General features: G+C 57.0%; 1 protein-coding gene across 1 annotated transcript; it reads right to left on the reverse strand.

The window, feature by feature from the left end:
- Nucleotides 1-264: 264 nt before the first annotated feature.
- On the reverse strand, nucleotides 265-7,673 carry LOC133222590 (solute carrier family 2, facilitated glucose transporter member 5-like). Its single transcript, XM_061372386.1, is given in 14 exon segments — nucleotides 265-516; nucleotides 749-876; nucleotides 2,373-2,448; nucleotides 2,975-3,076; nucleotides 4,423-4,533; nucleotides 4,660-4,776; nucleotides 4,778-4,848; nucleotides 5,147-5,279; nucleotides 5,360-5,505; nucleotides 5,771-5,895; nucleotides 5,977-6,137; nucleotides 6,521-6,619; nucleotides 7,405-7,601; nucleotides 7,604-7,673. Coding segments are annotated over 14 exon segments (1,773 nt in total). The 3' UTR covers nucleotides 265-279.
- Nucleotides 7,674-12,623: the final 4,950 nt, after the last annotated feature.

A 12,623-nucleotide genomic window follows, 5' to 3' on the forward strand; every position in this document is an offset into this window, starting at 1 on the left:
GCCTGGCCTTGCCAAATGATGGCTCGGGTGCAATGGCTTTTATTAAACTGCTCACACAGGCAGCTCCTGGCAAGTCCACAGGAGTGATGTGATCCCCCCTCCTCTGGGAGGACATCTCTTCCAACACAGGGGTGGTGGACCATGGTCGGTGCAACCACGGCTCCAGGCTGCACCATGGTGAGATGCCCTGGGGGAACCAGAGGTGATGGAGTCCAAGGAAATCCCTCCTCGGCGCCAAGGCTCCTCCACCATCCCTGTCCCCTTCCCAGCACACCCACATCAGGGGAGGTCGGAGTCTTTGTCCTTCAGGGAGCTGTTCTCCAGGGCCCCGTAGCCATCGAGTTTCTTCATCCGGAGGTGGGCTGGGATGGAGGGGAAGGAGCGGCGGCTGGCAAAGATGTGGCTGATCTCCATGAAGGTTTTGTTCTTGGTCTCGGGGACCACGAGGTAGACGTACAGGGCCACCAGCAGGCAGACACCACAGAACACCAAGAAGCAAAAGGCACCAGCTGACATCTGGGGACAGCAAGAGAACAGGGATGGGGCAGGGAGCCAGGCACCCCCAAGCTGGGCATGGCAGGAGGCAGTGTCCCCTCCCATCACCCCTCCCTGGGCTGGTTGTCCAGCACTGAGCTGAGCCAAGAGCATGGGCATCCCCTGGGTTAAGCTTGTCTTGGCCCTCCATCCTGGGGGAGCAGCAGGGATGTGTCCATCCCCTCGTCCACCCATGGCCCCTCCAGAGCAGTACCTGCAAGAAGGGGAAGATGAAGCCAATGGTGAAGTTGCAGAGCCAGTTGAGGGACCCCCCCACCATGTAGGCAGCCGGGCGGTGGGACTGCGTGAAGAGCTCTGCTGTCATCAGGAAGGGGACACCGGCTGCGGAGGGAAGGGACATACTGAGGATACGGGGGACAGGGTCCCACTGGCACCCTTGGGGTTGCCAGGCCCTGCCCATCTCAGTCCTTTGGTCAAAGAGCTGGAGCCCAGCAAGACCCATGGGTCAAAGAGGTGATGGTGGGAGGGCTGGAGGAGCTGGGGAGCAGAGGACCAGGGTCTCCCTTTGGGATCAGTCTCGGTGAGTGGTGATGTCCCCCCCTGACATACCACAGTTGCACCTTGCCGGGTGTGAAGGTCAATATCACAGCTTACTTGACTGGGAAGTTTCAGACCAAGTCAAAACCGAGGACCATCTGGATACTCATCTTGCAATAATCTGCCTAAATGCTGATACATTAAACCTCATGTAGACCACAGGCGTAGAGAAACACGTCCCTGGCACCCTCCATAACGCCCTTTCCATCCTCCTGTGCTCAAAATGGTTCAGAAAATTTACTTCTATTGATCAGCTTCTATTGATGCTGAGGCTGATCTAGGCAGCGACGAAGCAGCCACATTTCCGAGCATCAGAATTCCTTCGGGACACAGAAACACCATTTTCCAACCTGCTTTTCCCATGGTCAATTACAAAAAAACCCAGAATGACTGAGAATGACTTCCCAAGACAAATTGGCCACTAAAACTGGACACAGGTTGTGGCTGCTTCTCAGCAGGACTCAATCCATCACTGAGCAGGCAGCCTTGGATCCCAGGTCTGTCCCTTTGCTGGAGGGCAGTATCCAAGGCCCAGCACACATCCCCGGGCACATGGGGACCTGGCAGGGGGCTGTATTGGATGTAGTGACACGACTGAGGTCCTACTGCCCGGGACAGAGCTGACTGGGTCCTCTTCAAAAGACGTGCTCCAAGGGAAAAGGGAAACCAAAAGCAAGTGCTAGGAAGTGAGGGAGGAGCAGAGCCCCTCACGGACTCTTACTCACAGCTCGCCCAGAATAGAGATATCTATTTTTTGGTTTTAAAACTCCTATTCATCATTGTTTGTGAACAATGAGCCATTAAAATCCTAATTAAAGATGTAATTACAGTGAAGAAAGTCTGGGCTGAGAATGAATTATAGATCTGTTAACAGCTCTGCTAATACATCAACTGGGTAAACCGGTCCAGGTTTCACTCCTCGCTGTTGGAGCCTGGGCTCAGTTAGGGGCAGGATGATGCTCCCTGTGATAGCCACACTGTGATGGGAGCAGGTGACAACTCCAGAGGGCCGGGGAAAGGCTGCCAGGGTTTTTTCCCTGTTTGTCCCAGGAGCAGGGATGAACAGGAGGAAGTGGAGTGTGCCCCAGACATGTATGGGGCTGGAGAGGCTTGTGGCAGGGTCTTGCTTGTAGGGTGCAGCGTGATAAACCAGGGCCTGGCTGCAGGGAAGGGGCCAAGGAGCTGTTCCTTCTGCCTGCCTGCAAATCCCGCTGTTCCCTGCTTCCCTAGGACCCCCATTTCCACTGCCCACCCCTCCCATTCCCACTGACCTCACTTACCTGGTCCTATGCAGAAGCCAGCGATGGTGCCGATCACACAGACGACTCCAACATAGCACATCCAGGGCACAGTGGCCTGAGAGGAGACACGGGGCCAAGGGTGCTACTGGTGTGGGGGCCCTGAGCTTCATGCCCAGGGTCCCCGGGGTGGAGCTTCACCGCCTCGGCTTGGTGGTGGCCCTTGGAGATGGTGGCCATGCACCCATGGGGGAGACACAGGCAAGCAATGGGTGGTTTGGGTCAGTCTCAGCACAGCTCAGTGATGCCGAGGTGTCCCCAAGTGTTGTGGGAGCATCCCTCAGGAGCAGGCAGCAGAGGAAGGGCCCTGCAGCCCTTCCCACCTCCCTTCCTGGGTGCAGCTATTTCTGCAGAAAAGCTACCACAAATGGCAGGATTTTCCCGATGTGGATTTGGGGTTTCTTCTTTGTTCTTTTCTTTAACTTTGAAGGGAAAACAACTGCTTGGAAGAACCAGTGCACCCCTCATTTCCATGCACGCTCCCTCCCGTGGGGTGATACCCATCCCTTCATCACCCAGCCCTCATTAACGCACCAGGGCTCCAGCCTGAGCTTAGCCTGGGGAGGGGTGGCTGCAGACCCTACCTGCAGCAGCAGGGAGACGGTGATGCCAGCCAAGCAGATGCCCATGGCGCAGAAGCCGGTGATGAGGAGGGGCCGCCGGCCCAGCTTCTCAATGGTGAAACACTGCCAAGGGAGAGCAGAGACTGATGGGGTGGTGGAGAGCTCCCCACCAGGACGGGGGCATTCCCAGATCCAGCTGAAGGTGTGAGGATGCTCTCAGTGGTACCTAGGGGTTGGAGTACCCTGAGCTCAAGGCACAGGGCTGGCGCCAGGGCATAAGAAGAGCCAGGACTCTTTACAGGCTGCTGAAGGAAGTTGTGAATGCTCCATCCCTGGCAGTGTTCAAGGCCAGGTTGGACAGGGTCTAGAGGAAGGTGTCCATACCCATGGCAGGGGGGTTGAAACTGGATGACCTTAAGGTCCTTTCCAACCTGAACCATTCTATGATTCTATGACTCCGAGGTCCCTGGGTGAGCACGCACTGGGCAGCAGCAGGGTGCTGCAGAGCCCCAGTAGGGTGCAGTCGGGGCTGGCTGGGGTGTCCCCACGGTCACATTTGCACCGGTGCAGAGCGGAGGTGCTGGTGTGTGGAGGGGGTGTGTGCGGGGCAGAGGAGCAGGGTGCGGGCAGCAGCAGGCGGGGTATTGACAGCAGAACAAATGCCTCTAATTTTATACCCAATCTCGGCACGTCCATCGGGGGCCATTGGCGGGGCTGCTCCTGAGCGATCTGGCTGCGTGCTGGGCGGCTGCTGGGAGCTGGGGCAGCCCCATGGCCAGGGCAAGGAGAAGGGGGCACCCTTCGGAGGGGCAGGGGGGTGACCCAGGAGCCCCACTCTGCTGTGGGGTCAGCTGTAGGGAGAGGGGAGCAGCCCCTCTCAGCCCCAGTTTTCTGGGAGCAGGCACCCGCCATCCATCTCTGTAATTGTCAGGGAGCGGATTTAGTGCCGGGTGGCTCGGGCTGGCCCCGGGTGACACTTGCAGATGGGACAAGGGCCATAAATCTGCCCAGCCCAGTGCTAACTCTCCAGCTAAATAAGGCCTGGCTGGGGGGGGGCTGTGGCTGATAGCCTGGGGCCAGGCCGGTGCTTGTCTAGGGGAGGCAGATGGGGACAAGTGGCTCTGCTAACGGAGTGACAATGAAATCAGGAGCCAGAAGGAAACACTTAACCCCCTCCATCACCTCCAGCCTGCTCCTTGCCTGGTGTCTCCCCCCCAAGCTCCCTGCTACCCACTTACCTCAACATCCTCCCATCCCTTCTGGATGTGATCCCACAAATTGAGCCCCTCTCATTCCATCTTTCCACCTCACTTTCCTGCCAAACCATTTGTCCCCCAGCAAAGGGGCTGTGCTATGGCACAATTGGCATTTGGGATCCATCCACACCACCCCCCATTTGATTGTGCTGGGAGCTGACAACAAGGCTCTGGCACTGAGGAGCTGTGTCCGTGTGTCCGTCCATCACTCACCCCGATCAGCCCAGCAACAACTTCAATGGTGCCGGTGCCCACGGTGGCGTAGGGGATCTGGGATACGGGGATCCCGGCGTTCTCAAAGATGGTGTTGGTGTAAAACCAGATCTGCCGAGGAGGGGACTTGGTGTGAGCTGGGGGGACCGGAGCCATGGGATGCTTGAAATGAGCTGCCAGGTCTCAGCTCAGGCCCTGCAGAGCCAGGTCCCGGGGTGAGGACCCTGCAGGGCTTACAGCATCGATCCCCGAGAGCTGCATGCCGGCGTTCACCACCACTACCGACAGCATTTGCCAGTGCACGGAGCGGTCCCACAGCAGCTGCCACACAGAGACCATCTCCATGGAGGAGAGCCGACTGCTGCTCTGCCTTCATCTCCTCGATCACATCCTGCACATCTGGTGTGCCCAGGAACCGGCACAGCGCTGTGGGGAGAGCAGGGGTCATAGCCATGGTGCTCACAGGTATGGCGCATGGAAGGGGGAAGGCTTGGGTCTGTCTTGGCTCAACCTCCCCACAGGACCTTCCTGACCCATGGGGCTGGGCATCCACAGGAACTGAGGAGATGCCTCACACCGCAGCGATGGGTACCATGGAAATGCTGCGGTGCAAGTGGGTGGGACAGAAAGGCTGAACCTGCTGGTGAACTCTCAGGTCTGGATGCAGAAGGATGCTCTGAGAGACCTTGGACCAGCATTGGTCTCCCCCAGGACACCTGCTCACCCCTGGTGGTCCCGCAGACATCATCCTTCTCTATCAGCAGGTACCGGGGGCTCTCGGGGAAGCAGTGCAGCAGCAGGAGCTGGAGAGAGGCAGGAATGACCACCACTGACAGGAAAAGGGGCCAGAACCTGTCCTGAGAGGGGTCAAAAGGGGGATGTGTCATGGGGAGGGCAGAGCAGGGTGCAGCACACGTGGCTGGGGCACGGTGCTCACCTCACCCAGCAGCTCCGGGAGGCCCAGGACCTGAGCAGAAAAAACCCCCAGGCAGATGAAGATGCTGGGCACGAGCCCCAGGAAACCCCGCAGGTTCTTGGGGGCGATTTCTCCCAGGTAGAGGGGCACCACGCTGAGACAGATACCTGGAGGGACAGGAGGGACTGAGGTGGAAGAGGCACTGGGGAGAAGGGTGCTGGTGCCTCGCCTTCCTCCCATGCCCAGCATCATCCACACCTCCCCTCTGCCAAGGAGGCGGCCTTGTCTGCCTTGTCCCCATGGAGACCTCCACAGCAAAGCCTGTGGCCATGGGGAATAGAAAGCCTTCTGCAGCTGGCTGGGAATGGGTTGTAGGGCACAGAGCCGTGAGGAAGGGGCTGTGCACAGCCCCACAACCCAGGCAGCACTTACCCGAGTGGATCCCTGTGATGCAGCGGCCGATGATCACCATCTCGGGGGACCCCAGCTCCCGGCTGAAGCCCATGAAGCCGCCAGCCAGGAGGACGAGGAGAGAGCTGCGGCTCAATGCACCGTTCCTAGTGGGCACAAGCAGCAGGGCAGCCCCCCCCCAGCCCCATCCCATCCCTCAACCACACTGTCCCATGTCACCCCCTTACCTGCCGCAGCGCTCCACCAGCACCCCCACCAGCAGGGAGCCCACCAGCCCGCCCAGCGAGAAGGTAGAGACAGTCAGGGAGTAGAGGAGGGTGAGGGGGCCGGGTGCCAGCCCGTGCCCATACCTCTGGGACCATGTGGTGTTGTAGAAAGCCTTTATGTGCTGCATGGCAGAGAGACACAAAACAGGTATCAGATGTGTTGGGAGAAAGGGGAAGACAAGGGATGGTACCACCCCCCATAGGGAAAATATCATGGGTTTAACAGCACTGCAGGAGATGCAGGGCAGGATGTGACTGGGGCTGACTGGGGTGTCCTGGTCTGGTTGCTCAGCCAGCTTCAGCACCGGAGGCGTTTAAGGACAACTTGGAGATGGCACAGGAAAAGCTGGAGCTGGAGAAAGGTGTTTGTGGGGACCACTCCCCATTGGAGCCCAAGGGAAATGCCAGCCCTTTGGTGCGGGGCTGCAGGGTAGCTGTCCTGCCACCCTCTCCAGGAGGGACACAGAGCCCTTCCCCTGCTCCTGAGAGGCTTCCTGCCCCTTACCACCGCTGGCGAGTTCACCACAGCCAGGTTGTAGCCATAAAGCATGGAGGAGCCAAAGGACACCAGGAGGGTGACGGACAGCAGGGGAAAGGTGAGGTGCTGGAAGAGAGGAAGAGGGATCAGCACGAGGTCACTTGTGGCATGAGCTGCGTTGAGTCCCTGCCCCAGAGCAAAGACCCCAGCGTGATGCAGCCCTGTACTGAGCACTGCTCCATGCCACTGCCCAACACCAAGCCCAGATGATCCGGCTTCCCCATGGCTGCTCTCCTGGCTGTGGCATGGGGCTGGGAGGGGGCAGCGGGCAGAGAGGCACAGGTATGTGAGGAAGAGACACGCTTGTCCCCCTGTAGATGGGGACCCCCAAAAGGCGGTGCTGCCCCACACATAACGCCCACCAGGGAGGCCCAGCACCACTGAAAGGTCCAGCTCTCTGCAGCAGATCCCATCCCTCCCCAAATGCACCCGCCTCCTACACCATGACCCCCACCAGCACCTCTGCCACATCCTCTGGTGCAGGGGGGGCCCTCACCCCCAGCCCAGCGGGGTCCCGAGCGGGGTCAGGGTTCACAGCAGGACCAAAAGGCATCCAGCCCCCCCCCCCCCTCCCCAGCCTCAGGGGCACCCCTGGGGTGCTGCCCCCGTGTCCCCCGGCAGCCGCCCCGCATCCCAGCTCCCTTTGCCCGGCCCCCCGCAGCTTCTCCCCAGCACAGTAGCCGGATCCGTAGCCCCCAGCAGCTCCCGGCTCACGCTCAGCAAATCCCCACTAATCCCATCAGGAATCCCAAGCCGGGAAAACTGGCGGAGAGGGGAATGTCAGAGCTGGGGTGAGGGGGGCAGACGGGGAGCGGGGATGGGGCAGCCCCCCCAGCCTGCAGGGAGCTCACCCCAGTGATGTCCCCGCCGGGCCGCGGGGTCTCTTTCCCGACCGTCGGGGCGAGGCTGTAGCCGGAGCAGGGGAAGGGAGAAGGCAGCCCCGGTCCGGCGGGCTCGCTCGAGTCTCCCATTGTTAGCTGGGAGCAGGAGGGGGAAGAGGGGAGGGAAGGGAAGGGAAGGCAGGTCCGGGCAGGGCAGCAGCCTGGGTGCCCCGGGGCTCATTGGAGACGCCTGAACGGGGGAGGAGGAGCCCAGGGCCTTCCCCCTCACCCCTCCCCATGCCGGGGGCAGGGGCAGGCCGGCACCTCCGGGCTGCACAGCCGGGGGAGAGCGGGACCTCCGGTGTGATGCTCTCGCACCGTAGGGAGGCCCCACATGTCCCCTACAAAGCGGGGTAGCCCGGGGGACCATAAGCAGGGCAGGATCCCTGCATCCCCACCGAGGCTGGGGGAGAAGGGCAGCCCCACATCACCAAACACCCCTGCCACCCCCTCTCCCACCCTGGCAGATGGGCCCCATCCATCCCCTGCGACTCGGGTAGGAGGGTGAGTAACCCACCCAGCCACTGCTCAGGACAGCTGCCTTCCCCGGACACAGAGGGGGCAGCGCCCAGCCCCACACATGAGAGAACTCAGCTCATGGCAGCTCAGAGGAATCCAATTTTGCTGCGGCCAGGAGCTGCCTCCCCTGCTGCTAATGAAGTGCCTTTAATTAGCAGCCTAATAGCAAGCTCTTAATTTGCGGAACAGCCAGTTGAAAGGATGGGGACCCCACTAAGCCAGGGCTGGCAACAGCTCCAAGGGCTTAAAAGGGACAGGCCGTGAGCTGGCCCCACCATGGGAGCGTCCCAGCCATGTTCCCATTCCCACAGCCTGCCAGCGTTCAGCTTTTCCCCAGGCAGGCACCTGCTCAAGAGCATCTCTGCCTTACTCAGGCTATCTTTCTCCATGTCTCATCACCTTTACCTTTGTGCAGGTGTGCTGGGTGACTGCAGAGACCTGGGTGACAAGGCCACAGTGGGAAGAGACCTGCAGGAAGTCACTGTCCTTCAGGGGATGGTCCCATTTCATTCCCAGAGCAGCAGGATGAAGATCCATTGATCAGACATGCCCACGGGTGAGATGACCCAGCAGGGTGAGGACACGCAGCCTGTGGGTACCACCCCTGCCCAAACCACTTGCCTTGCTGTGGGGGCAGCCCTGAACACCCCCAGGACTCACCCCAAGCCCTGTGGTAAGACAGGGGAAAGCATCAGACCAGGAACAGGATGATAAGCCAGGCTATGCTGTGTCCAGACTCGCACTACAGTCCACCAGGTACATGGCTTGTTCCTTGGACAATCACCTGGAGGTTAAATGTGCCCACTCCAGTGGTCCCTGCCATCCTGAACCATCCCACCTAACGGCCCTCCTGGATCTTCCCAGCCCTGCTGCACTCAAGTCTTTACCCATCCCCAAGCCCAGTGCTTGGACCAAGCAGGGACATCCTCAGGATGTTGCTCCAAGCAGAGGGGTGGCCACTGCCTTGATTTAGGGGATAAATCTGGGTTAGCGTCACTGGTTGCCAGCAGCAGCTGGGATGCTGGGAGCAGTGGTTTACCAGGAGATGAACAAGTGAGAAACACGTGCTGGGGGAGGAAAGGGGAGGAGCAGCAGGAAAGCCTGGGGTGCCAGTTAAGGGTCACTAGGGAGCTGGGTTAATTGGAGACACTCCTGTGACCTGACCCAGTGACAGTGACACACGGTAAGACAAGTGCTGGTGAGAAACACGCTGCTCTGTGCTCCGAGGGAGCTCCTCTCTGCCATTTACAGGTGTCCCTATTCTTCCCCTGCCTCCATGCAAGGGCTCCCTGGCTAAAACACCACAGCCCTGGCCTGGGAAAGCGTCTGTGAGCCCACAAACCACCCTCATCCCCTCCCACTGACACCCCCAGGAGCTCCCATCCCGCTCCTGCCTCGCTGCTGCCCCAGTCCCCAGAACTGTACCTGTCCCAGTGCTCCACACCGTGGGATGGATGCTCATGCACCTCCTCTCCTCAAGGCACTGCACACACAGCACCCGGAGCATGCACATAAACACAGGAGGACCAGGAGAGAGGTAAATCAGCAAGAGTCAGTTCCAGCATAAACCCTGCATTTGCCAAAGACAGGAGGATGGGGATGCTGTTGGGAGCCCCAAGCTTGATGGTGTGGTGCTGTGCAGGGTCCCAGCAGAGCCCAGCTCCCCATGGTATGGGCAGAGGATGGATCCATCCTGCCCCAGAGAGTTTGTGTGGAGGGGAAGGACAGAGCCAGCACCACTGCAATGGCAGAGAACCTGGTGCCTCCTGCCTCCTTTCACAGCTCCCCAGGGCCACACATGAGATCCCACACCAATGATGTGAAACACAAAAAACAGCATAAGGATATCTGCTCATAAATCCAGGGCATCTGAAAGGAGTGGGGAACGCAGCAGTGGGTAAGGCCCACTGGAAGAGTCTGTCCCCTTTTCTGAGACGGGATGGAAATCCCTCGGGGGGAACATGGCCTTCAGTGCCACCTCTTGGTGATTGCGCAGCACTGTCTAGTCCAAACTAGGACAAAGTCCACAAGGAAGCAGTAAATGGCTCAAATGCAGGCAAAAAGAGGAATTGTTTAGCAGCCACTAAGCCCCTTCCCTGCACTGGGAACTCGGCAGCACAGGCAGAGCCACTCACAGACATCTCCACAGCTCCAAGGGCCAGAGCAGTTTGCTGGCACTGCCCTTTTGGAGTTGACACTGCAGAAAGGGAGATGCTCCAGTAGCCTCCCCTACTCGCTGCCCCCTCGGGGGAGAGGCCTTGCTTGATCTGCCTCTGTAACTGCCAGCAGGGTGCTTTGGGCACGGGACAGGGGGTTTGGACACATCCACTGCGTGATGTTAACCAGGGCCATGAGTTCCTGCAAACCACAGCAGCCTCCAGAAGGAATCAGCGGTGTCCCTAGTGAAAGCACTGCTCAGGCTGCTGGCTCTGCCCTGTTGCACTCAAAGCCCATCTGACTCCATTCTGCAGCTGCAGGAAAGCTATTTACGTGTACAGGTGAAACCTTTTCAAGCCCAGGTTTTCCTGGCCATATTCCTTATCCAGCTCTCTTCATGCTAACACAGTGCCACCCAACAGCTCAATTCATCCTAAACGTCTTTTGTAACAATTGTATTAATTCTGGCCCCACAGCTCTAAACTGGCCTATTTGCTCTTCCTCCAAAGTAGCTTAATATACTCGTTAAAGCATCCATAGGAGAGAATAAAAATAAATAAATAAGAGTAATTTCATTTTAAAGCTGTAGGTTGATCAAACGCTGTTAATTTGAAGCTATGGCAAACATTACTTTCCTCCTTCATTTGAAGTGGAAATAAGGCACACATTTTTAAACAAAAAGGGTAATTAACCACTGAATCTATTTAAGATAAGCTGTCTGGTGTTCGTGCTTTTCCAGTGGAAATTTACAATTGAGATTGCTTTTCTTTCTCAAAGACTCTCTTTAGTACCTGAGATTTTGGATGCAATGCCAGAATTCCTGGGAGTTTTCCAGCCTGTGCCCATGCCCTGCAGCACAGCACTGTCCCAGTATTAGAAATCGGAAATAAATACTCTGATCTTCATCTCTAAACATAAAGAAGAAGGGGAAGGACCAGATAAGGAACAGCTGGAAATACCCACAAGGAGAACCTGTTTCTTGTAGGACCGGGTAGTATGTGTGTGGTTTGGGTACATGCAGAGACCTGGACCTGTGGGGACAAAAGGGAAGGGCTCTCATTTGTGTGTGCTGGCAGTCACACATTCAAATCAAGCTGCATCCTGCATTACAGACTGATCCGAAACGATGGATGAAGCCTGTCACCACAATTCCTCTTCCAAATCTATTACTGGATGGGAGGAAAGAGCGGGGAGGGAACAGAGAAGGTTAAAGTGGTGTAAATACTAATATATAGGAACACAGCCCCCAAACCCTTAGCTAAACAAAGCACGCAGCCGCTGGGAACCCTGTCACAAAGAGAGACGGGGATTGGAAGTGATGGGAATCCTGCTCCCAGCGCTTCAGAAAAGCAGGAGCCTTTGCAATCTCCAGTCCCCTGCTGGCTCCCAAGAATGGAGCCAGCAGGGAGAGAGGCTGCTGAGCGCAAGGGTTTGTTTGTTTTCTGACCACCCCAGGAGTCAGGATCTTAAAACTGTGGTGGCCTTTGTTTTAAAAGGGGCCGTTAAGTAGGGAAGATCCAAGGCTGCTGCCTGAGGAGTGTTTTTAAGAGAAAGGTGTTCTGAGGGCAAGGGTGCTTGTGCTAAAATTGGGGCGCGCCATGAACATGACAGCATCCCGAGCCGCAGAGCTGCATGGCGGTGCTGCGATATGTCAATTACTCACTCATTATTGAACAGCAGGATTCTGATTAGCTTATAAAACAAATTCATGCTTCTCCTATCAGGATCTTGCAACAGTACCCAGAAAAATACAAAGTCTTTATAGCTTCTCCCCCCAGTTTTTTAATGGGCAGGATGGTTCCTGCTCTTGTGTTGTCAGTAACATCCATTCTCTGGCTTACAGGGCGGACTCATTTGCCCCAGCCAGAGGCCACCAGCTATGTATGAATGGAGAGTTTGTTAATTAAAAAGTATGCTGTGGTTTTAGGAATGTTATGCTGCTTCATCAACAAGCAGCAGCTCAGAGGTGGGATATGCTGCTGCAGACTGTGCATCCTGAGAAGCTGCATCTACCCAGGCCTTGTCCACCTGATGGCCACAGCATTTCAGGTGTTTACACTGCAAACGTCATCTACACTGCACACGTTGCAGGAGTGTGACTCACACACATGGGGCTTAAGGAAGATCCAGGCTTGATATTCTGACCCCCCCAAAGGAAAACAGGAGAGATTCACAGCTTGATCTTTGTATTTAAGTTATTCTCTGAACAGTTAAAAAAAAAAACAAACCAAAGCAAACTAAACCACACTGTTACCATGATCCTAGCTCAAGTGAACATTAGTACATTAACTACACATCACCGTAACATAATCACGAAATTCAAAGCACTCATTACTTAAGAATCCAGATAACAAATATAGCAGAGTAACAAACAGAAAACTCTGGAGAAACCATGTTCTTTCTCACCTCTCCCACTTCTACACCCTCCTCAGCCTGAGCAGGCAGGAATGATGAAGCACAGGCTGGCCTGGCAGGCACGCAGCTCTCCTGAATGTTGCGATGGAAAATGACTG

This window comes from Neopsephotus bourkii, unplaced genomic scaffold, assembly GCF_033783945.1.
Source record: "Neopsephotus bourkii isolate Nb327-2 ecotype Australia unplaced genomic scaffold, CSIRO-AGI_Nbou_v1 NB_1615, whole genome shotgun sequence".
Classification (NCBI taxonomy): domain Eukaryota; kingdom Metazoa; phylum Chordata; class Aves; order Psittaciformes; family Psittacidae; genus Neopsephotus; species Neopsephotus bourkii.